At 40.5% G+C, this 26,494-nt stretch overlaps 1 protein-coding gene across 1 annotated transcript; it reads left to right on the forward strand.

Moving 5' to 3' along the window:
• The first annotated feature begins 6,006 nt into the window (after positions 1 to 6,006).
• Positions 6,007 to 24,687, forward strand: tmem26a (transmembrane protein 26a). The gene is made up of 6 exons (XM_082143952.1): positions 6,007 to 6,520; positions 7,772 to 7,868; positions 8,465 to 8,542; positions 18,673 to 18,881; positions 20,719 to 20,798; positions 21,974 to 24,687. Exons 1-6 carry the CDS (start codon positions 6,330 to 6,332, stop codon positions 22,267 to 22,269), a joined length of 951 nt encoding a protein of 316 aa, XP_082000078.1. The 5' UTR covers positions 6,007 to 6,329; the 3' UTR covers positions 22,270 to 24,687.
• Positions 24,688 to 26,494: the final 1,807 nt, after the last annotated feature.

Below are 26,494 nucleotides of genomic sequence, written 5' to 3' on the forward strand. Positions count from 1 at the left end.
GCAGATTGTGAAATACTCAGACCGGCCCGTCTGGCACCAACAACCATGCCACGCTCAAAATTGCTTAAATCACCTTTCTTTCCCATTCTGACATTCAGTTTGGAGTTCAGGAGATTGTCTTGACCAGGACCACACCCCTAAATGCATTGAAGCAACTGCCATGTGATTGGTTGATTAGATAATTGCATTAATGAGAAATTGAACTGGTGTTCCTAATAATCCTTTAGGTGAGTGTATATTGCCAGAAGTTTTTGGACGTCTGCCTTTACATGCACATGAACTTTAATGATATCTCATTCTTAATCTGTAGGGTTTAATATGGAGTTACCCCGCCTTTTGCAGATATAACAGCTTCAACTCTTTTGGGAAGGCTTTCCACAAGGTTTAGTAATGTGTTTATGGTCATTTGGATTATGGATTTATAGTAATATGGTTTCATGTTGGAACAGGAAGGAGCCCAGGTCAAGGTCGTAGAACCTCACAAATGTGTGCGGTGAGGACCAGCCTGCCGAATCACAAACATCCTGGAGGGAGACTCCTGACAGTAATGCTTTGGAGGCAGCCGTACTCCTAGTGGAGTGGGCTCGAACATCCAAAGGAGAAGGCTGGCCAGCTGACTTATAAGAAAGTGAGCCACTTGCTCATTCACTGCTTGGAATCTGGGCACCCTTTCCTGGGTGACCCAAAGCACATGAACATCTGTTCAGATTTCTTCCACAGGGCAGCTCTGTGGACGTAGGCATCTAGTGCCCTAACTGGGCAGAGCAGATTCTGTTTCTCCTGGTCATCTAAATGAGAGATATGAAACTCACTTTTCATACCATTTCAACTTAATTTGACTTAACAGGCGTTCATAATAGGAAGGGAGGAGGACAAAAGGCCTGTAGCACAATAGGTCTTACAGTATTATTAGGAACTTTAGGAACATAACCCTGTCTTGGGTGAAAAAAAGCTGTCACCAAACCAGGCGCAAATTCCAACCCAAGACGGCTTGCAAGTATGGATAAAGAGGATAAAGACGTGAGAAAATTTTCAGAAACTTCCTCAATAGACTCAAAGGGAGCTAAGGAAAGGCCTTCCAATACTATGGCCAAATCCCATACTAGCAGAAGACGGGCACCGTCCCAGCAAACCCTCTCCAGAACACCTGGGAGCAGTGCGATCAGGGGAAAGGCGTACAGACATAGCCTCGGCCATATCTGTACCATAGCAATCACTCCGAGAGGAGCTGGATGAGTGAGGAAGAACCACAGAGGACAATGAGTCGTCTCTAGAGATGTGAAACAGATCTACTTCCACTCAGCCGAAATTCTCCCAAAGGAGCTCCACCATCTCTGGTTGGAGTCTCCATTCTCCGGGGCTCACCCCCTGCCTTGACAGGATGTCTGCTTCCTGAGTTAGATACTGATTTAGAGAGACCAGCTTCCCTTGGGCCCACAGGAGGATCTGATAAGCCAGCTTGTATGGGCGCAACCACAGACACCCCTGATGGTTTATATAAGAGACCACTGATGTGTTGTGCTTGTTCGCTCAGACATGAGTCATGACGGCCTCTTAGGTCGAGGAGGAAGTGATTCAGAGCCTGAAACACGACCAGCATTTCCAGGCAATTTATGTGCCACGAGAGATGATGGTCACAACACAGTCACCACTCATGTTCTCCCCCCAACCCGTGAGGGATGCATCCATCGTTAGCGTGACGTGACGACAAAGAGCTCCCAGCACAGGTCATTTCAATCATTATTTTACCACTAAAATATAGAATTGTTCCCCATTCTACTTAATAAAACTTTTGTTCATCCCTTATCTTTATATCACATTAATCCCTGTTAATCATACTCAATGCCTTATTATTTTTTTATATGAAACTCACTTTTCATACCATTTCAACTTAATCGACTTAACAGGCGTTCATAAATAGTTCCATAAATTCTATCAGAAATGTTATTTTCATAACAAAAATTTTTCTACTATATTTCTTCTCATCTTTCCTTATTTCTCCACGTCTATGGTTTTCAAATGAAACATTGTGCCTTACTATAAATAGCTTATTGTCACTTGACACAGGCTCAGATAACATTGAATGAGAGAGACTCTGAGGCATGCAGGACTGGTATACACTGCACTCTCATAAACTTCTAACATCATCTACCATCTTTTAACTCTAGCCCAGCTTAAGGCATGTTTGGCAGATTTTTTTTTTAAATAAACATAATTTTTAGACTGTACGTGGCGAGCAGGATGAGGCCGAGGGCCGTGAGAGTACGGCACGAGGCCAGTGGCGTGATTACTGATGAGCGAGACCTGCCTCGTATCTCTCACGGAAGAGCGGAAGAATAAAAGGAGTAGCGACGACAGTGGAGATTGAGAGAGGCCAGGCCTGGATTTTATTTGATGTTTATGTTTTATTTGATGTGACAGCAGTCGTCCGTGAGAGGCTGCTGTCTTTTACTTTCGTTTTGTATTTGATTTATTTTATTCATTCATTTTACATCAACCTGTATTCATCAATTCACTTATAAAAATTATTTTTTATAGATCTTTCCTTCAAAAGGAGTCCCATAAGACTTCAATATTTTGACCTTTTTTATTTCTTGTTCTTTCTCAGACGAAAACTTTAATATTGTCATATTAAACACTGATCTACTTTCAAACCCACATTAACACCAGAAATTTCTGTCACTTTATTAAAAAATAAAATATTTACACCTTCTGAGTGGGCATTTACAATTACGGGCTAAATGTCCCTAAAACACTCACTGTCATCAGGTGAATTCGTGTCAGCCTCAACTACAGCGGCAGACACCTTGCCTGTAGTTTGATCATTGAGCTTGCAAATCGCTCCAACTTACTGCACACCATTGCAGTGTGTGTCCCAATCAGGAATGTAAACAGAGCCACTGATAAGCAGTTCTCTGTATTCTTTTACAGTCCACTAGTGGCGGATTCAATCACAATAGCCAAATCATAATCTTCATCATTAGCCTATCATTGGCAGAACATTAACTTTCATAAGCTGCAGGAAAATGCTCAAAATATTCTAAGGGGTTTTCACAGAGTTTCTGTTTAACTTTAGTCAAACTTGTCCAAGGAAATGATCCCCGACCCATAATTTCCTTTACTTGCTTTTTGTAATCATCATAAGCAATACAAGGCCATTGCTGCAAAGTCGACTCTGTGTTACAAATATGTTAGACCTATCACTTCTGCCACTAAAGATCAGTTTCATCTCCTCAGCATCCCAGATAGCTTAGAAGAACTCGATATTGCGACAGAAACGTTTGACGAAAATAAACAAAACCCGGTATTTATTTGAAACAGTGGCTAAATTAACGAAAAATAAAGCTTCAAGCCCAGACGTTTCCAAGCAGCACAGCAGTAATGACCTTATGAACTTCTTTACTTACAAGATTGATAATATCAGGGAGAAAATTATAACTATGCAACTGTCTACAGTATCGCATCAGGCATTGTATTGTAGTCTCCTTGAGAAAAAATTTGATTCATTCATTGTTATAGGAGAGGAAGAATTTTCTAAACTCATTAAATCATCTAAATCGACAACATGTATGTTAGACCCTCTACCGACTAAGCTACTGAAAGAGATGCTTCCAGAGGTCATAGATCCTCTTCTTAATATCATTAATTCATGATTTGGTATACTTACCAAAAACAACTATGTTCCTTTTTAGAAACAAATGGTATCTGCAAGGATTTTCAGTCAGGATTTAGACCGTACCATAGTACTGAGACAGCTCTCATTAGAGTTACAAATGATTTGCTCTTATCATCCGATCGTGGTTGTATCTCGCTATTAGTGTTACTCGATCTTAGTGCTGCATTTGATACTATTGACCACAACATTCTTGTTGGCATTAGTGGAATTGCATTAGCATGATTTAAAGGGGTCATATAATGGTACATGCACTTGATTGTACTGAAATGTGTGTTGGCAGTGCCAGTACACAACCATCATAAAATGATAAAAATCCATCCAGTGTTTTTAAAAAAAATCTTCTTATATGTTTCCCCCTGTCTCAAATCAAGCCGTTCGATTTTGTGACGTCACAAAATCGAGGCCCCTCCCACGATTGTTGATTGACAGCAGCGTTTCAATACAGACCCGCCCTCGCTCGTGAGCGAGCTGTCAATCATAGTCCGCGCGGTCATTGTTGATACACTGGAGCACTGTCTGCAGAATGGCGTCTAAGCATAGACAGTAAAATAAAGTCTAAGCGATTGTGGTGTTCTGTTCTTGGGTGCAATAACGAACACAGCAGTCATTTTGATGTTCCTAAATCCGAACCGCTGAAGACGCAGTGGCTGAGTTTTGTTTTCGAAGGGAATATTCCCCACAATCAACGTCAATGCTTTCATGTTTGCGCGAATCATTTCACACACCAGACTGCTTTACAAATGAGGGTCAGTATAAAGCTGGTTTTGCTAAGAAGCTGCTCCTGAAAAAAGGATCGGAACCAACTATTCGTGTTCCTGCTGCACCTCCAGAAGAAGAAGTGAGTGTAATGTTTTATTAACCTTTATATTAATATTTATATTAATCTTTGCAAATCGCTAGCACGCTTCACGATGAATGCGGCTAAGGTTTACACTCAGGGTACATTACGGCATGTTTTCTATGTACGACGTTCTCAATATAATTCATAATCCCACGTTTATAATGAACAACGCGTTATGGTTATTGTGTTATTGTGTTACAAACGGTGTACGCACAGGACAGAGGGGGTGGGGTGAGCAAAGCTCATTATCATTTAAAGACACATGCACTTAAACGGCGTGCTGAAAACAGAGCTGTTTTTGACCAGGTAAAATTAGTGTTTTCTTACAATACTAATGAGAATTTTTAATTAAAGTATATTACAAACTTTTAATTTAGACCCTAAAGAATCATATTAGCTTGTACAAAAATGGCATTTTATGACCCCTTTAAATCATACTTATCTGACCGTTATCAGTTTGTAGCAGTAAATGGAGAGATATCTTATCTATCAAAAGTTCAGTATGGCGTACTACAAGGCTCAGTACTAGGACCGTTGCTGTTCACTCTGTACATGCTACCTTAGGAGATATCATTAGGAAGCATGGCATTAGTTTTCACTGTTATGCTGATGATACTCAGCTCTATATTTCTTTACGCCCTTACGAAACTTACCAATTCACAAAATTTACGGAATGCATAGCTGATATAAAAAATTGGATGACTAGTAATTTCCTACTACTTAATTCTGAAAAAAAACAGAGATTCTAATAATTGGACAAAAAACGTCCTCACGTAATAACCTAGAATACTGTCTAACACTTGATGGCTGCTCTGTCAAGTCTTCGTCGTCGGTTAGGAACCTGGATGTGCTCTTTGATACCAATCTTTCACGTGTCTAAGATCTGTAAAACTGCAATTTTCCATCTTAAAAATATTGTAAGATTTGAGAAATTTTGAAAATGCTGGACAGTCTGGTTAAGGAGTGACCAGACCCTGAGAAGACAGGATCTTGCTGGAAATTACCATTTACCAAAACACGCCGACTTTTTGGGACTTTAGCTTTTTCATTTATTCGCCTTCTGAGAATATAGTTCCCAGTATGTATACGGTTAGAAGATGGCTGTGTCTCATGTGACCTTGTTATAAGAACCAAAAGAACCCCTGTTGGGCAGTGACCTGCTTGAAACCTTTTATTGACCACCACTCAGTAACTCCAAGTTTTGTAATCTCTGTAATAATCCTCTGTAATTGTCTGTAATAAATTATTGGTGTTGTGTTTTTCTTGCGGTTGTTTATGAGATGACAACCACCACAGGAGGGAGGGGGGTAATTTGTCTCCCACACTGCTAAATGATAGATCAATAATCTTATTTTACTGTAATTTAAGAGAAAACAATACAAATCTGTGCACTTGATTGGCCCATAGAAATATTAATGCTGCCCTCTACCGGTCACATAAAGTTTCACAAATTTTCCTTTAGGCTGCACACTGCAGAGCCAATGAGTGGAGCTTGAAGTTCAGCTCCCCCTCGATTGACGTATTGACCACCACTTGGAGGAACTTGGAAAAAAGCTTATAAATTATTATATTTTGCTTAAATATAAAGAAACAGCGTCAATACAATAAATAACTTTAAATTGCACGGTCTTGTATACAAAATGTGTCAAGGGTTCCTCCATCAGTGTCGTCAGGACAGTTCACACATGTAAGCGATTTCATTTCATACACTGACGCTAGTGGGAGGATTCAACATAAACTGGGGACTCAACGGGACTCTACAAGCGCACTTTACACCGCACAAACCCGGGACACTGTTGTGTTGTCTTTACGATGATTTTAGTTAAATTCGTGTGCGCGATCATAACCAGGTCCTTATTCATTCTGGTCTCTCTCATCGGCGTCTGGAGAGTGAAAACGGTGAAAAATGACAACATGTACTGGTTACTGACTGTCCTTTACCTTCCTCTGGTCGTGGAGATGTTCTTTACTTTAAAACAAAGGCAAGGGAAAGACTACAAATGGTGAGTGACACAACACATTATTATACACGATTTACAGTGCTGATGACAATGATCTTCACGACAGCTGTTGATCCTTTTGTTGATTCACACTTTTGGTGCAAATTACTTCTATTCAATATATTTAGAGCTGAATATATGTTACATTGCTTTTATTTGTCTTCTTTTGTAGACAATTGCTGTTCTAAGGTTTCAGTAATATTTTAAATTCAATTTTCCTAAAAAGTTATCGACATTCCTTACTCCCTCCCTCCCCCTCACCAACATCCTGCTAGACCTATTGTTACTGCTGACAGAGTAAAGGATGTGTGTGAAAGACACTAATGCTCTAGTATAATCTGAGTGGTCTCCAGCAGTGCCCTTAAAGGGTTAGTTCACCCAAAAATTTTAATTTTGTCATTAATTACTCACCCTCATGTCGTTCCAAACCCATAAGACTTTCTTTCATCTTCGGAACGCAAATGAAGATATTTTTAATAAAAATCTGAGTGATTCCTGTTCCTCCGTTGACAGCTAAGCAACTACCACTTTGACGGTTCAAAAAGTCCATAGAGTTTGTAAAACTAAACCAAATTAATTGAGTGGTTTAGTCCGAATTTTCTGAAGAGACACGATCACTTTATATGATGAACATATTTAATTTAGGCAATAATAATTTATTCATATAAAAAGATTGATCAGTGAACATAATCAGAAGCTTGACACGTAAGATAAAACCTCTTGCAGAAGCTCAAACCTCCTGCTTAACAAGAGAATGAACCTCATTGGTTCTCTCGCAAGTCAAGCGAACAGGTTTGAGCTTCCATTTACCATAACTGATGAATGAGTTGATGAATGTTTATATGTGAATAAATAAAAGCCTACATTCAATCTGTTCATCATATAAAGCAATTGTGTCTCTTCAGAAAATTTTGACTACACCACTCAATTCATATGGATTAATTTCACGAACTCTTTATTAACTTTTTGAAGCGTCAAAGTTGTAATTGCGTAGACTGTCAATGGAGAGACAGAAATATCTTAATTTGTGTTCTGAAGATGAACGAAAGTCTTACGATTTGGAACGGTACGAGGGTAAGTAATTAATGACAGAATTTTCATTTTGTGGAGAACTATCTATTTAACCATGGTCCGCTTGAAAGAAACAATTGCAGTTGATAACATCATTCCAGTTAATGTTCAGCGTTCAGTTAAGTGTAGGCCTATATGGTATGTTCTGTAAAAATTATGCAACCATCTTCTCTCATCTTTCAGGTTTTCTCCAGCCATTCTATTGTTCCTCATCAGCATTATTCCATCCATATGGATTCTAGAGTTACATCATCAGGAAAACAAAGCTAGTGACCCTCAGGTATTATTCTATATACGCATTCTTTCATTGGAATTTTGACTGTTTTCCTCTTAAAGGGAGAGTTCACCCCCAAAACATTTTTCTGTCATTGTTTATTCACTTTCATTTTATCGATCCAAACATATATGACTTTCATTATGTGCAAAAGATGTTTGTTTTTTTAGTAAACCCTAAACATGTGCAGTAACCAACACACTATTTTATTCACATTCTTATTCTGATTCATTTTTGAGTGAGGACAACAACTTTGTCCCAAAAAGGAAAATTCTGTCATCATTTACTCACCCTCATGTTGTCGTTCCAAACCTGTATGACTTATTTTCTTCAGCTAAACACAAAAGAAGATATTTCGAAGTTTCGGTTCCCATTTACTTCCACTTTATTTTTTCGTTCATATTTTGGAAGTCAATGGGAACCAAAAACTGTTTGGTTTTCAACATTCTTCAAAAGATCTTCTTTTTTAAAAAATTTTAGGTAGACTATCTCTATGCATATGTGAATTCATGTGAAGCCTAATCATGCTCATATATAAGATGATATTCTGAGTGTCTTTTTCCTCTCCTTAAACTCTTCTCTGTAAATTTTGTGTCTTGCAGTGTAGGAAACTGAACTCTTGGGAGAATGTCAAGAGCATATTGCCTTCAAATGATACTCAGGTTAATGAAACACTAAAGGTAATCTTTTATTTTAAGTTTTTAATTTACGGTTTATTGTATTACTGTAATATGTATAAATCATATGTGCTTCCCAATTTGTGATGTAATTCATTTCTTGTGGCCCAAAACACAGACAGTTCTCTTACGAGAGTACTCTCGTGTTGCGTAAGCTAGCTTACGCTACGGGAAAAACCCTTTTCTCGAGAATACTGAAGCCAAAAATTATCCTTAATTTTGCATTAGTTTAAAACGCATTGCTGCATAATGGGCCTTTCACACAGGACGCGGTATGCGCGGCGCTTGCCGCTGGGTTCTGCGTTGCCCTTCAGATACAACGCGATTTGCGCTGCGCTATGACGTAGGCGGAGTTTTAAAAACTTTTAGCGGGAGCTCTATTACGTCTGTTGTTCCTCCTTTCGGTCAGCAGCAAACAATGTATCTGTCCCATTCTACATTTATAATGTTACAAAAGATTCTATTTCAGATAAATGCTGTTCTTTTGAACTTTCCATTCATAAAAGAATCCTGAAATAAAAATGTAAATAACGGTTTTCAACAGTGATAATAATCATAAATGTTTCTTGAGCATCAAATCCTCATAAAATACTGATTTGTGAATACAGCTTTCCTGACAATGTCCCTATACGACCTCAAACTTGTATCGTACAGCTCAGGAAATTCCGACACACACAAGACTAGACGTTCATCCATTTTGATTTCCGTGCTTGTTTGGATCCCCGATTCTATTGGCCGCGCTGGTAATCGTCACAGAGCGCAGCGGCAAAAGTTGAACTATTTTGAACTTTGACCGCGGCGTGAGCGCGAGCTCGCCAATGATGCGCACCGCTGCGCTTGCGCTTTGGTCGACGCAGCAACAAAACGTCCTTGCTTTTATAACAATGCATGATTAGGCTTCACATGAATTCACATATGCATAGAGATAGTCTACCTAAAAGAGATAAGCTCAGGTGAATAAGAAACACTCAACAAACACGGTGAATAATGTCTTGTCCTGTCATTATCATGCGTTGCGTCTGAATGCGTTGTTGTTTTTGGAGCTCTATCGATTTGATTTATAATTCTTGATTTTTCTCTTTAAACCCGCTTACAACGAACATTTTCTACTCTTCCTCACTGAGAAGCATTACTGCTCAAACCTCATTGTTACAACGCGGACTGTTGAGCAGACGCGTCTCAAGCCTATTAGTGATCCAACGCTGCATACTCTTAAAGGTTACGTCCGTGGATCACGGCTGAACGCGTCTTCTCCACACTCACTTATAAACAAACACTTTTTTTTCGCCTATCGTGCGTCTACTCTACACCCCTACCACTAAAAAACCTCATAGTTACAACGCGGACTGTTGAGCAGACGCGTCTCAAGCCTATTAGTGATCCAACGCTGCATACTCTTAAAGGTTACGTCCGTGGATCACGGCTGAACGCGTCTTCTCCACACTCATTTACAAACAAACTTATAATATAAATTAGTATTAATATTGATAGCATCACTGGTAGCTTCGTTGCTAACTCACTGTCCATCTGTTAAAATGGCGAATATATCAGATATAAGTAGTCTACCGCTTGGTGCAGGTGAGGACACATTTGAGCTTCACGCACTGCAGTCTGAGCTGGAAGCTGTTGAGAAACAGATCCACAACCTTTTATTGAGACAGGCCGAGCTGAGAGACCGGTGTTTGGCTCTTGAAACATCACGCGCCGACGCACACAAATCAGTGTTTAACGTTACTAACCCGCTGACTCCGACCGCGTCTACTCCGTGCGTTCCTCAGCATCGGTCGCAATCAGCCATGGTCTCGTTCACTCCGGCTCCAACACGCCACCACGAAGCCTGGGTGGTTCCGCAGCGGAAGACGCGAGTCAGGTTTAGACCAAGACTTTCTCCGACCCTCCCGGTTTTCGAGTTATCGACACAAAACCGCTTCTCCCCTCTACGCGAAACAGAACGCGATGCTGTGATCATCGGCGATTCCATCGTTCGGCACGTACACGCTACGTTAGGTACAAGTAAGGTGCAAAGTCACTGCTTCCCTGGTGCTCGTGTTTCTGAAATCGCTGCTCGCGTTCCCGAGATCCTGAACGGTGACGAGCGCGTCGGAACTGTGGTCCTGCACGCGGGAGTGAACGACATCAGGCTGCGCCAGACGGAGATTCTGAAGAAAGACTTCAGGAATCTAATCGATACGGTACGCAGCACATCGCCTGAAACAACGATCATTGTGTCAGGACCGCTTCCCACGTACCGACTAGGGCATGAAAAGTTCAGCAGATTATTTGCGCTAAATGAATGGTTAATGTCATGGTGCAATGAGCAGAAACTGCTCTTTGTAAATAATTGGAATCTGTTTTGGGAGCGTCCTAGGCTTTTCCGTGCTGATGGCTTACACCCAAGCAGATTCGGAGCGGATCTTCTGTCAGATAACATCTCCAAAATGTTAAATACCCTTTGACTAGTAACCAAAAGTCCAAATCATAGTCTCTGCTGCACCAATTCAACTGATATAAATACTAGTGTAGAACATTGCATAGAAACCGTGTCTATTCCTCGTTTAGTGAGATCAAATAATAAATCTAATGCAGGATCTAGGAAAAATCTAATTGTTATTAAAACAGAAAATGTTGCTATTAGTAAACAAAAACTATTTCTAAAGCTAGGTCTTCTAAACATTAGATCACTCACACCTAAGGCAGTTATTGTAAATGAAATAGTCACAGATAATAGCTTAGATGTACTTTGCCTTACTGAAACCTGGCTTAAACCAAATGATTATTTCGGTATTAATGAGTCTACTCCTCCTGGATACTGTTATAAGCATGAGCCCCGTCTGATTGGCCGTGGCGGAGGTGTTGCAACCATTTATAAAGATATTCTAAATGTTACTCAGAAAACGGGTTATAAGTTTATTTCATTTGAAGTACTTGTACTAAATGTTACGCTCTTAGATGTTAGAAAAACATCCCTATTATCTCTAGCCTTGGCTACCGTATATAGACCGCCAGGGCCTTACGCTGATTTCCTAAAAGAGTTTGCAGATTTTCTCTCAGACCTATTAGTCAATGTCGATAAAGCATTAATTGTTGGAGATTTTAACATACACGTAGATAATCCAAATGATGCGTTAGGAGCTGCGTTTACAGATTTATTAAATTCATTTGGGGTCAAGCAAAACGTCACCGGACCAACTCATCGTCTTAATCATACACTCGATTTAATTATATCACACGGAACCGATCCAACCGATATAGATATCATTCCACAAAGTGATGAAGTCACTGATCACTACATGGTAACTTGCATATTACGTACTGCTGTAATATGTCATGCGGCGTCGCGTTATCAACCAGGCAGAACAATCCTCCCATCCACCATAGATAATTTCTCAAATTGCTTATCTAATCTGTCTCAGCTGCTGCCTGAACCCAAACAAACAGATGAACTAGAAGAACTAACTAGCACTATGAGCACCATTCTCTCTAGAACATTGGATGTGGTTGCACCTATTAAATTAAAAAAGGTCAGAGAGAAAAATAAAGCACCATGGTATAACAATACTACGCATGTTTTAAAGAGAGAAACCCGTATTTTAGAGCGTAAATGGAAACAAACTAATTTAGAGGTCTTTAGAATCGCGTGGAAAGACAGTATGTCACGTTATAAAAAGGCCCTAAAAGCTGCCAGGGCTGAGCACCTCCGCAAACTAATAGAAAACAACCAAAACAATCCAAGGTTTCTATTTAACACCGTGGCTAGACTAACAAATAAACAGACGTCACCCGAACAAAATATCCCGTTACAGTTCAGTAGTAATGATTTCATGAACTTCTTCACTGAGAAAATAGAAAGCATCAGAACCACAATTATAAACGTTCAATCTTCGATCGCGCCTTATAATTCAGCTTCAATTATCACCCCGAAAGAACAATTACAGTGCTTTACAACTATAGAACAAAAAGAGTTAAATAAACTTATCACTTCATCTAAAACAACAACATGTTTATTAGATCCTATACCAACTAAACTACTGAAAGAAGTGTTATCTGTTACCTATCTGACCGCTACCATTTTGTCTATTTAAATGGAGAAAAATCGATCATAACTCCAGTAAACTATGGAGTGCCGCAGGGATCTGTATTAGGCCCTCTGTTATTTTCAATATATATGATGCCACTTGGAAATATTATAAGGAAACATGGAATTAGTTTCCATTGTTATGCTGATGACACTCAAATATATATTTCATCACGGCCGGATGAAAACGCTACATTTTCCAAATTGACAGAGTGTGTTAAAGATATAAAAGATTGGATGATGCGTAATTTTCTTTTATTAAATCCAGACAAGACAGAGGTAATACTTATCGGTTCAAAAAACCGCCCACAAAACCTCGCACAATACAACTTTAACATCATAGGATGTCCTGTTACTTTATCCTCTACAGTAAAAGACCTGGGTGTTATACTCGATTGCAACCTGTCTTTTGAAAATCATATTTCTTATGTTACAAAAACAGCCTTTTTCCACCTTAGAAACATTGCTAAGCTACGTAATATGCTATCAGTTTCTGATGCAGAAAAGTTAGTTCATGCATTCATGACCTCGAGACTGGATTACTGTAATGCTTTATTAGCTGGTTGTCCTGCATCCTCAATAAACAAGCTACAGTTAGTCCAAAATGCCGCCGCTAGAGTTCTTACGAGATCAAGAAAATATGATCATATAACACCGATTTTATCATCACTGCATTGGTTACCTATAAAGTTCCGTATTAATTACAAGGTATTGCTACTGACTTATAAAGCCCTAAACGGCTTAGCTCCAGTCTATTTAACGGATCTTCTATCGCCCTATAATCCATCGCGCTCTTTGAGATCACTAAATTCAAGGCTTTTGGTCATACCTAGGATATCCAGAACCACCAAAGGAGGGAGAGCATTTTCACATTTGGCTCCAAAACTCTGGAATAGTCTTCCTGATACTGTTCGTTGCTCAGACTCGCTCTCCCAGTTTAAAACTAGATTAAAGTCGCATCTCTTCAGCCAGGCATTCATATAATCCTACAGTTCAAACTACAATCCGGCCTCTATCCAATGCCAGAGGAGAACTGGCCCCCGACTGAGCCTGGGTTCTCCCAAGGTTTTTTTTTCTCCATTAAGGCACCTGATGGAGTTTTAGGACACCATTAGGTCACTTGATGGAGTTTTTCGGTTCCTTGCCACTGTTGCCTTTGGCTTGCTCAGTTGGGGATATTTTGGGGATATTTAATTTAATTTTATCAATCAATAAATTCCTCTTGAAACAAACTTTGTTGTATTATTTTAATTTAATACTGTGAAGCTGCTTTGATGCAATCTGTATTGTGAAAAGCGCTATACAAATAAACTTGACTTGACTTGACTTGACTTATAGCGCAGCGCCGCGCATACCGCGTCCTGTGTGAAAGGCCCATAAGCAGACCTAGGCAGAGCGACTCGCGCGCCTATTGGTTGCTCAGCAGCAACTGCTGCAACCTATCCAGGGCCTGCTCGTGACGAAGCACCAATGAGGGCGCGGGAGCCCGTGCGCGTCACGTCCCGCCAGAATGGGCGTGGCTACAGGCTATAAAAGCAGGCCCGTGAGGTTGTTCTCTGATTTTTCAACTCTTCAGCGAAGTGGACACTCACCTCGCTGTTCTCCGGAGAAGCTGCGCCGTCGAAGAGCCTTCAGCGGGGCGAGCTTCAAGCTGGCCATCTCGCCGCTTCCTCTGCTGTTCCTGCTGCGCTATCCGGCGCCGATATCCTTTTCAATTCCGCGTGTTACGTTACACACGCTTGCATCTAAAAGAGCGAGGCGTTGTTTCAAATGCCTCTTTTCAAGAAATGCGGCTCCTGCCGAGCCGATCTCAGCGACGGGGACCGCCACATCCTGTGCGTTTCCTGCCTGGGACACACGCGGACCACGCGCTTTCCCTGAGCGGCTGCCCGGAATGTGAAGCGATGTCTATGGCGACCCTGCGGGCTCGCCTAGCATCTTCAGCGTGGATCCCGCCCCTCCGCTTCTCTCTTCTGGGCCGCGCCGTAAAAAGCGCCGTTCACAGAGAACGCCGGAGGCATCTGCCGCGAGCGCTTGCATGCCGGATATCACCCCGTGTGCATCGCTCTCTGCATCCCCCACCTCTATCACGGCCGGCCAGCCGCCCGCTGTGCATATCGAGTCGGGGGGAGATGACGCAGAAGGGGACAGCTGCTCTATTCTGGCTTCTGACTGCGAAGGATGGTCGGGCTCCATTCCGGACCCCGCCCCTTCTCTTCAGGAATCGAGCGGTGTGCGGTCTACGTTTGACGCCGAGCTTCTTCGCCTGCTTACGAAGGCCGTGGAGGACCTCGGCCTCGATTGGTCGCTTCCTGACGAGCCTGCACCCAGCAGGCTGGACGGTTGCTTTCTGCCAGGCCGCCGCTCGACGCCTCACACCAGGCCTGCCCCCTTTCTTCCGGAGCTCCACGAGGAGCTCACTAAGAGCTGGAAGGCACCATTTTCTGCCAGGCTGCGCTCTACTGTCTCTTCGACGCTCTCTCTAGTAGACGGCGCGAAAGACAAAGGCTATCTCTGCATTCCTCCGGTCGAGGAACCGGTAGCCGCGCACCTCTGCCCGCCTTCCGCCGGATGGCAGTCTCACGGAGAACGCGCACTGCACCGTCACGAGAGGCACTTGTGGCACATGAAGGAGTCCGACAGAGCCACTTTCCTCGACGCACCCGTGGCGCCATCCGGTCTCTTCGGCCCGGCTGTCAAGGGGTTTTGGAGTGGTACTCTGAGGTACAGAAAACCTCCCAGGCTATGCTGCATTTCTTGCCGAAGCGCTCCAGTTCCGCTATGGGCCGCTCTAAGCAGCCGTCCAATCGGAAATCAGCGCCACAGCCTCCCCCGCCGTCAGCCGAGGGACTCCCAGCAGCGCTCACGCTCTTCCAGCCGCCACAGACCGCCTCCCCCTCGGGGACCCCGGTCCAAGATTGTGCTGAAGGCAGAGCCCTCAAAGTCTTCCTGACCGTGCTAGGAAGACGAAGATGGTCGAGTCCCGCTGCGGCCGGACCGCCATCGAAATCAGCGCGCCTCGCTCTCACAGTTCCCTCAGCAGAGGTGACTGGAGATGTGTATTTCACAGTCAACGAGCCCGTTACACAACACGCTCGCCTGTACCCAAAGTCCGTTTTTACGGCCGCCCAAATATATCACAGAAAGAGCATTCTGTCTGTTTATCCGGCTCACGCCGATGGTGTTATAAATGCAGGTCACCCACCGGGGAATGGTCCCTGCACCCTCAGATAGCCCAGTTACTATGGGACATCTTCGGCAGAGCGGATGTCGACCTCTTTGCGTCGACGGAGAACGCGCACTGCCCAGTATTCTTCACGAAACAGAGAGATGCGCTGGCCCACGACTGGCCCAGCCGTCCGCTCTATGCGTTTCCCCCGATCGCGATGTTACCACAGGTAATCAAGCGCATCAGGGAGAGCAAATGCTCTGTGCTCCTCGTTGCGCCGCTCTGGAGGAATCAAGTGTGGTTCTCAGAGCTGATGCAACTGACGAGCACGACCCGTGGCCGATTCCGGTGAGGAAAGATCTCCTCTCCAAGGCCAGGGGCGCGATCTGGCACCCGCGCCCCGACTTATGGGCCCTACATGCATGGGCCATCAACGGGTACCCGCTGACCTCCCAGCGGCAGTGTTGAACACAATTACTCAGGCTAAAGCACCCTCTACGAGAAGGCTCTACGCCTCTAAATGGTCAGTGTTTTCCGGCTGGTGCTCAGCCCGAAACTTAGACCCACAGCGCTTTAGCGTTACAGAGGTTCTCTCCTTTCTACAAGAGCTTTTGGACGAGGGCAGGTCCCCCTCCACGCTCAAAGTGTATGTGGCGGCCATTGCTGCGTTTACAAAACCCTTGCATGGCCGGTCACTGGGTAGAGACTTCATTGTTAGGTTCCTAAGAGGAGCTAGAAGGTTAAATCCTCCTCAGCCCCCTCTGGTTCCAGCCTGGGACCTCTCCTTGGTCCTGGATGCCATGAAGGGCGAACCCTTCGAACCCCTTCAGTCCGTGGATTTGCGGTATCTTTCCCTGAAGACCGCTTTTCTCATGGCTCTCGCTTCAGTTAAGCGAGTGGGTGACCTTTACGCACTCTCTGTGAGTGCTTCGTGCTTGGAGTTTGGGCCTAATGACTCTAAAGTCATCCTTAAACCGAGGCACGGTTATGTCCCCAAAGTGCTTTCCACTCCGTTCAGATCACAGATCATTTCACTGTCAGCTCTTCCGAGATCTGAGGGTGAGGACGATGTGAATTTTCTCTGCCCTGTCAGGGCGCTGAGAATATATGTTGAACGGTCTGATGCTTTCAGGCAGTCAGAGCAGCTCTTCGTTTCGTTTGGTGGCCGCGCTAAGGGCTTAGCCACATCGAAACAGAGCCTGTCCAGATGGATAGTTGACGCTATCGCTATGGCTTATAGGTCTAAGAACCTTCATTGCCCTCTGGGCGTCAGAGCGCACTCCACCAGAGGCATGGCCTCGTCATGGGCGTGGTCTCGCGGAGTCTCTCTCCATGATATTTGTATGTCGGCGGGCTGGGCCTCTCCGTCTACATTTATCAGGTTTTATAACCTGGAGGTGCCTGCCCTACAGGCTAAACTGTTGTCAGTCTAACATACTAGCTCTGTTCGCTCTCGCTGCAGATCGACACAGACTGTGTGTGGTTTGTGTTATACACAGGCTCCAGATTGACAGACCAGGTCTTCCTGTCTGTGATCGATTTTCACCTGTCCTCCGGGTTCAGGTGGCTGACAGGCAGTGTTATCATTCTTAGTTCAGCCCACGGATGTACCTGGCTGTTCTACTGTATTAAGCACCCATTCCCACACTCTGGAATGGTTATCACTCCCTGGGCCCCTGACGGTTACTAACGTAACCTCGGTTCTCTCTAGATGAGGGAACGAGTGTTGCGTAACCCTGCCGTGCTTGTGCTACTTCTGGTTCGCTTCAGATTGAAAAACCAGAGAACAACCTCACGGGCCTGCTTTTATAGCCTGTAGCCACGCCCATTCTGGCGGGACGTGACGCGCACGGGCGCCCGCGCCCTCATTGGTGCTTCGTCACGAGCAGGCCCTGGATAGGTTGCAGCAGTTGCTGCTGAGCAACCAATAGGCGCGCGAGTCGCTCTGCCTAGGTCTGCTTATTCAGCAATGCGTTTTAAACTAATGCAAAATTAAGGATAATTTTTGGCTTCAGTATTCTCGAGAAAAGGGTTTTTCCCGTAGCGTAAGCTAGCTTACGCAACACTCGTTCCCTCATCTAGAGAGAACCGAGGTTACGTTAGTAACCGAGAGCGTTTTCTTTAGAATTGTCTTGCCTTTCACTTCCTCTTTCTCTAGAATTTAAATATAACGTTACTTCAGATTTAAATAGATAATAATAAATTCAGATTTAAATCTCCTATGATGAGATATTATTATTTTTGGACCTTATTAGCCACTCTCTGCCGGTCTAGAGACCTGGAAAACTTGATCTTTTCTCTTCTTGGTTTCCCTTCTCTTTCATTTGCAAATTTGATCTTGTACCAAATACATCCATTTAGCTGATGCTTATTTCTAAAGTAACTCGCGTTCTGAATGTAAGTGCAGAAGTGCTGAATCATCTTCTTTACTATTATGATTCATACCCTTGTGAATTTCAATTCATGTTTCTTGGGTATGAAGAGACTATTCCTCTTTATGTTCAGTGGTGTGATGTGTTTCGCAATTTATACATGTCTGTGTCTGTATTATTGTCAGCAAGGGTTGCAATAAAATGGAAAATAAAGGCAGGATCAATACGCAAGCAGTTTTTCTTTAATAAACTTATCGAATAGATAATAAGATAATTAACATTGCGAATAGAACAGCCACATATATTAGACGAGATCAGATTACTGAAAATGAGGGCTATATATATAAACTCTAGGGATGAAACGAGGTAATTAATTAAAAACAGGTGTGACACATGAGGGCAAATCAAAAACCATGGTAACAAATAAACACAGACAAAAGAAAACTTCTCTGGAAACAGTGAAACCCAACTTAAACACAGACCAAACGTGACAATAATATTGTGTTATGTCTTTCAGCACCTGGAGCGCATGCTCACGTCTGTCTGTCCGAATGACTGGATTCTTGGTCTTCATCAAGTTCTGCTTATTCTTCTCATCCTTGGAAAGTGGCTCCTCCCACTAGGGGGCGGAGTAACGCGCGACGAGCTGTCTCAGCTTTTGCTCATCTTTGTTGGCACGGCGGCAGACATTCTGGAATTCACCAGCGAAACACTCTCTGATGTCAAGTGGGTACTTCCTGTTCTTAGTCAATAGACGAAAGCTTGACTGAATACCAGTTCACATACTATTTTTGATGAGCACTTCCATTCAAATGAAACCATTCAAAACCATCAAACCATTGAAAAATTATAAAAAAAATTTAAAGAAATTAATACTTTCATTTATGCATTGAATCGATCAAAAATGACAGTAAATACATTTAAAATGTTACAAATATTTCTATTTCAAACAAGAATCCTGAAAACAGGAATCCTATTCATCAAAGAATCCTGAAAAAAATTAAAATTATCTCTGTTTCCACAAGAATATTATACACTTTTTTCAACTGTGATAATAATAAATGTTTTTTTTTTAGAACCAAATCACCATATTAGAATGATTTCTAAAGGATCATGTGACACAGAAGATTGGAGTAATGATGCTGAAAATTTAGCTTTGCCATAACAAGAATACATTACATTTTTAAAGTATATTAAAAAGTTATTAAAATTGATGTTGGGTGCATTGTGTGCTCAGTGCTGTATTTCTGGATTTGAGTGATGATTATTTGTCCAGTCCATCCTCAGTTGCCATTTGTGCCTGAAAAGATCAGCAAAATTTTTGAGTAAATCATATTTCTCATAAATCACTCATCACAATTGTCATATAACCGAAAAAATTATAAAAACCAATGAAATTCTCTTTCAAACTTGTGCGCTGGTTGCCAATAGCCGCTTGCATCAAATTCAAGGCACTGATGTTTGCCTACACAAACACTGGCTCTGCACCCCAATAACTAAACTCATTACTTAAGACTTATGTGCCCTCCAGAAGCTTGTGTTCTGCAAGTGAACGGCGTCTTGTGGTGCCATCCCAAAAGAGGCACGAAATCACTTCCACTAACCCTTACCATGACTGTTCCTTGATGGTGGCATGACCTGCCTTGACCTAACTCAACCCGAGCTGCTGAGTCTGTAGCCGTTTTCAAGATGCATCTTTTTCATTAACACTTAACTAATTAATTCTAACCTTTTCTATTCTATAGAGAGAGAAAACCTTGCTACATGCACTGTGCTAGACTAACTGGGACTTGTTACAGCTCTTACATAATGTTGATTCTATTGTTCTCCTCATTTGTAAGCCACTTTGGACAAAAAACATCTGCTAAATGATTCAATGTAAATGTAATCTGTGTGTTGCGCAATGAAATGTCAGCCTTGTTAAGTTCAAAATGAAGGTTAATGTAACTGGCATTTGCTTGCAAATATTACATTACACCACATTATTCAATATTTTTGTACAGTATATTTATGGGAGACAAACAAAAATTTAGCATGTTCTCAGAAAATCCCTAAAGCAGTTAAGGAAAAAACAGACAAAGAGTTATTGTTATATTTAAAAAGGCTTTATTTATTTTTTAAATGTATTTATATTTAATCCACAAAACTTTTAAGATGAATTGTGACATGTGTCAGCTGCTTTTCTGATATAAACAAACATTTTATAAAAGTATTATTTTTTCATTTTTCTTTTGCATTACACACTAACCACATTCTCTGCTGCAAAAAAAAATGCTGACAAATATAATGTGACTACGTTGAGGATCTTTGGTTATTCCTGTCAGTGATACCATTAGTCATGTGAACACAATTGACCCATTTCCTGAGAATAGGTCGTCGGATATTTAGATTTGATTGTTTGGTAGAAAACATTGGCATTAGCATTGGTGTCTGAGAATCTACTCTATGTTATGCCAGTCATAATTTCCTACTGATATTTATGATAAGAGATAGACTCACATATAAATGCTAGTACATTATTTTGTGCAAATCTGCAAAACACATTCTTCACTTTGTGTTACAGGGAGAACAACCATCAGCTGGTGTATATAATCTTGGCAGTGTGGACGTGGAGTATGTTGCAGTTTCCTTTGCACCTGGCAGGTTTGTGATAACGTGTTTAACTGTGTTAACATGTGCTTCTTTAACACCCCACCATCAAACGTCACAGATACTGCTTTGAAAAACAGAAAATGACCTACAAAATGGTTCAGGATCCCTCAAATGACTGGAGGAGATCCCTGCTGTCCTGTGGAATCTTTCATCCTGCTCCATCAAAAGTATTTTTCTTACCCCTGGATCTCACACAAACTAGAGGTTTGGGAGGCAACTCAAAGTAGCGCTTCAGTCATTTGTAGAGCATATGTTTTTGTTTAGTTATGCTCCATGCCTGTTTCCCTTTGAGGAATGGGAGTTTTGGCAGCTACAGTACATGTATCTATTACCAAACCCCATAGAGAGAAGAAAGGGGTGGATTTTCTTGGATCTTTTGAGACATTTTCCATAAGTGCAACAGACTTTTCACTTCTAGAAACTTGCATTGCTCTCTGCTCTGTAAAAATGATGTCATTTAAATCAAATATATTTGGTTTTGTTTTCTATAAACAACCAGAAAGGCACATTACTTTCTTTTCCAAACATATAATATATTAAAATCATTATATGCCAAAACTGAAGAGACCGCCTTTTCAACTCTAGTAAAATCAAGGAACTTCAATTTTATTGAAAATAAACCTTTTTACAAAGTAACCTTTTATTGAACTGGTGACAACATGAACTGTATACAAAACATGATTTCCTGCTACAACACCGAGCAATTAGCTATTAAAACTTGGTGAGTAGACCAAGATTCTCTGCTACACACAAGCAACTGAAATGACACCGCATTTGTTTGTCACTACTGTTAAAAAGTTTGGGGTCAGTAAAAAAAAAAAAAGAATGAAAAGTCTTATGATCACCAAGGCTGCGTTTATTTGATAAAAAATACAGTACAAACCTAATATTCTGAAATATTATTACAATTTAAAATGTTTTCTTTTTTCATATATTTTAAAATGTCATTTATTCCTGTGATCTACTCCAGTCTTCAGTGTCACATGATCCTTCAGAAATCATTCTAATATGCTGATTTGATGCTCAAGAAACATATCTTATCAATGTTGAAAACAGTGGTGCTGCTTAATATTTTCGTGGAAACTGATGCATTTGTTTTTCAGGATTCTCTGATGAATGAAGTTCAAAACCACAGCTTTTGTTTCTCTCTTTCATGTGTGTTACAGTTGTGACATCTCGGCCGCAGAACCCAGATGAGCCCACTGGTGGAGAAGCCTGTTGCAACTTTCTCTTGTCAAGACACAGTACAGATATTTGGAACATCATTGAGAGTTTGTTTATCCAGGACGGGCCCTTTCTCGTGGTGCGTCTTATTGTGATGATATACTTTGATGTGTTCCACCAGATGTTGGTCTTCTTTGCTATCAAGAACTTCCTAGTGGTCGTCCTCAACCTCTACAGGCTCATTGTCATCTGTCAAGACTATAAACCAACACCATCATCTTCCTCTCCCTCAGTCTGACAATTTGATTGTATAATTTATTTTGTTTTACTAATAGCTGTTAGCCTATTTCATACTTCATAACAAGATTCTAAAGCAATATAAGTTAGCCTTACAAACATTTAATTCATAAAACATAAAATAATTTACTTCTAAAAATTGTTTTAGTCTATGTATGACGCTTGGAGGCGTAACTTGCAGAGGCGTGGTTTGTAGAACGCAGACAAACCCTTCTCTCTTTTGTGGCTGTTCAAACGCATTTCGACCACATGAACGTTTACATTATGCAGAACGTCTACCCCTTAAAGTGGACGAGCTCATAACGTTTTAGACCCTGTTTACAACTGTATTTAGCGTCGTCCACTTGTGATCCGATCGATCAAAACGCAAGGCCCCGTTTACACCTGGAGGAACTGTTGCGCGGAACAACTGATGACGCCACGGTTTAATCTTTGGTCGACCAATCAGCGGAAATGGGCTTTTATTCCCCTGCCCACTCGAATATTCAGGCTGTTTATTCATTTTCTTCCCCTGAACATAAAAACGAAGAATCAAGCTAAAAAATTTTTTTTTTTAAATTAAAAAAACCTTAAGGAATGATAAATTGACCCAAATGAGATAGGCCTACTACTTTTATAGTTTGTATTAATATTTTGAATTAGTTTTTATTTTTATGTTTTCCATTTTAATAATTTTTTTGTGTGTTTGTCATTTTTGTTAGTTATTGTCTTTATAGTTTTTATTAATTTTATTTCTGTTTTAGCTATTTTAGTACAACAAATTAAAATAAGTTTACATTTTTTATGTGTTGTTTCAGTTAACATTTATTTGAAGTAACAAAAATGGTTTTAAATTTTTTTTTTTTATGTTTTTAGTTAACTACAATAACCTTGGTGCTATGGGGCCCGTGTCATTTTTTAGAGAAATACAATGTAAAACAGTACAGTAACACAATAAAAATGAAATGTCTTCCAAATAATTTACACATATTTGTAATAGTAGTTTTTCAGTTTAAATTTATACATGAAAATAAATAGCTTTCTTTTTAGGATGGGGGCCCTCGCAACAGGAAAAATATATTTAGGTCCATGGCATCTAAAAAGTTTGAAACCCCCCCCGGCTTATACTGCTTAAAAACACATTCATGGGTGACAACAGTTCGGTATATTTTGAATATGTTTGAATGTGTTGTACAACCAAACTTGGACCAATAGCTTTCTTAGCATTTGACAATGTTTATATACCAGTCAGTGTTGTGAAATAAGATTATCTGACTCAAAAACATTAAGAGAACTCTTTTTATGTTTGTGTGTGTTATGAATAGAAAGAGGCAGATGCAAATTTATCTGTTGCATACATGCGTGTTAAAAGGGGTCTGCTCATGCATGATTATCTTCCCTGTGTGCATTCAGATATGACTCTTTGAGTCACTCTGATCTGAGATCAGGCAGAGATTATTGGCCTTTTAGTGGAGAGAGTCTGTAGTTGCTTTACAACAGTTCCTAGATCAGCCTTTCAAAGTAACCTACAATTAAACCAGATAATTACACAGCAGTAACCATGCATCTAGTAATATCTGCTTGTGAACCTATCTGAATATTACCTATTAGAATCAATATTTTGGTAGCACTTTATTTTACTGTCCTGTTCCCCATGTACATACTATGCACTTATAGTAATTGCAATAACTAGGTACTAACCCTGAACCTACCCATAAACCTAACCTTAACCCATGTAGTTAACTTGTATTACCCAGTACTTTTTTAGGTAAGTACACTGTACTGTAAGTACATGTAAGTGCACATGCTGTAAAATAAAGTGCAACCAATATTTTTGTCTAGTTTGGGTCCAGCTGGATTCTCCATGTTTATGTGTGTGAGAAGATTTATGCTGGACTTCTGACCTTTGGGTTTTCATGGCTATTTTAACATTGTGGGGGAAAATGAGACATACCATCATGACTTTCTCACACAGACTCTCTGAGTTTCCTGCTTGACACACAGGGTTGGGTGGTTGTTTCTGTCCCCATCATGCAGGCTGTGAAACATACACAGACCCCAAAGCAGGAAAACACACATTACTTCATTAAACATGTTTTCTTTTTTTATCCAGTAGGGGAAACAGGAAATAGCCACACAAGAATAAAACAGGATACCAGCAAAGAAAGTCAGATTTAAATCAACTGTGGCAGTTTGACCTACTACACCTGGTATTTAGTTATTTATTTTAGAAATCCGTTACACTGAGACCTGCACTGTGAACTTTGATTCACAGAAGATCAAAGTTGGCAAAATATTAACCCTTGGATGCATTTACTTAACAACCCCTATTTATCTCAGCAATACAGGGTATATACATGTTAAAGGGAATGTAAGATGTTTTTAATTTTTTTTATTACTGGACGATAAAGATAACTAAATAAAATCATATTTCATTATATTTTGTAGCCTTTTGATGATTTTCAGTGTTTTGAACCAGTTTAAAACAATGTCTTTAGATAAACAACAATTCAAACCAATAAAAAAAGCAAAATATATCTACTGATAAATCAATGATTATTAAATAAATCAAAATTTTCCTATAAAGTACTGATGATGAAATGGTTTAAATGTTTCATAAAATTTTTTTTTTTTAAAACTCAGCAAAGAATATTTAAGACTTTGTAAGTCTCCACAAGTACCCTGCATTAATAAAACTTGCATTTTCGTTCAAAAAGTGTCTGTGTGATAATTTGAGGAATAAATGCACATGGGTTTTGTTGTTGTAAACTAAAAAGGCTGTACAGTACAGTGTGGACTGTGTGTGAACCTTATGAATATTCATGAGTGTGAGTCTTTTCTCAATAGCACCCTTTGTGAATCATTGCATTGCAGAGCTCTTAGTAAAGTCTAAAATGCCAATTGTGACTGAATTAAATTACTATAAATATGCTGATAACACAAATACATCAGTTTCAGAGACTAGTATATATCTGATAGACATGATAATAGACTTTATTATTTAATATGGTACAATTAAGAGCTGAAGAAGAAATTGGTTAGAAACTGCTATTTATTTGCAATATTTCTGTGTCCAAAGTTATTTAAAAAGGGGATAGGTTGATGAACAGTCATTTAGAGCTTGCTGTGTGGAGTGATATCTTTGGAGCGAGTGTAAAGATTTCTCTTACACTCAATCCACTGTTTAAACAAAGAAACAGAAAAAACATCATTAATATGACATGAAAACGTGATGTGATCTGTAGTGAAGCTGCTGGTATTCAACTGTTTACAGATTAGGAATGGAGAATCAAAAGATATCATGAGGGAATATTACCAAATTCTTTTCTCTCCATATTTTTCTGGCCAACACTATGGGAAATTTACTGGAAAACCCAGAAAGCAAAAGAATAGTATGCTTTCATGCTGAAAGAAAAATGAATGGGTCGACTGTTTGTTCTTCCGTGGTCTTTTTCACTGCACTGCAGAACACTGGTTCCTTACTGATGATCAAACAGTGTTGCACATCAAACACTGAGCTCATTACGTTCTTAAAAGACCTGACTCGCAAAAATAAGAGCAGATTTTATAGGCAATTTAATTTATGGTGAAAAAATCTTGTTTGGATTTTTTCCCACACCCACAGTAATTTTGCAGACACACGTACTGTCTGCTCATGTATGGACAGAGGGGAAAAAAACAAAACATTTCACTTACTGGTTATTCATGATCCGATAGCTATAAAAGTATGGTGTGGCGTAAGCAATGTCAACAGATAAAATGTACAAACGCAATTAGGGGTGCAGCGAATAAAAAAACCTCATGGTTCAGATCTCAAGGTTTTTGAGCAACGGATCGGATACATTTTGGGGTCAGCCAGACACACACACAAAAAAATTACAAATAAAGTAAGGTCTAAAGTAAAGTAAATTCTGTGTATTAAGGCACAGAAATGTAATAATTAAGTGTAAAATAACTGTCTAAATTAAATCTAGATTAATCTTTGTTAAAGCTGTTTTGTTGTTCGATTAACATTAATGGCACAGACAATAGCAGGTATTTATAGGCTTCTGTCACTTTAAGACCTAATGCACGGATCCAATATAATGATACACATCCGATTTTTTTCTTCACCGTTTACGTTCACTTAAAATATAACCAACTGTGTTTATGAAGTACTTGCTTAGACGGGTATTTTGAGATCATTTTGTCTGTATATGTCCATTGAAGCACAAGCAGACACGAAAGAGAACACAATTCCATGTTTG

The sequence above is a fragment of the Leuciscus leuciscus genome (assembly GCF_965113295.1).
Source record: "Leuciscus leuciscus genome assembly, chromosome: 17".
Classification (NCBI taxonomy): Eukaryota; Metazoa; Chordata; class Actinopteri; order Cypriniformes; family Leuciscidae; genus Leuciscus; species Leuciscus leuciscus.

Bases quoted from the DNA above. Each gene is read 5' to 3' on its own strand.
- tmem26a (XM_082143952.1), top strand. From the start codon at position 6,330: ATGATTTTAGTTAAATTCGTGTGCGCGATCATAACCAGGTCCTTATTC. The intron at 8,543-18,672 runs GTAATCTTTTAT...TATGTCTTTCAG, and splicing joins AGGTTAATGAAACACTAAAG to CACCTGGAGCGCATGCTCAC. The intron at 20,799-21,973 runs GTTTGTGATAAC...TGTGTGTTACAG, and splicing joins GTTTCCTTTGCACCTGGCAG to TTGTGACATCTCGGCCGCAG.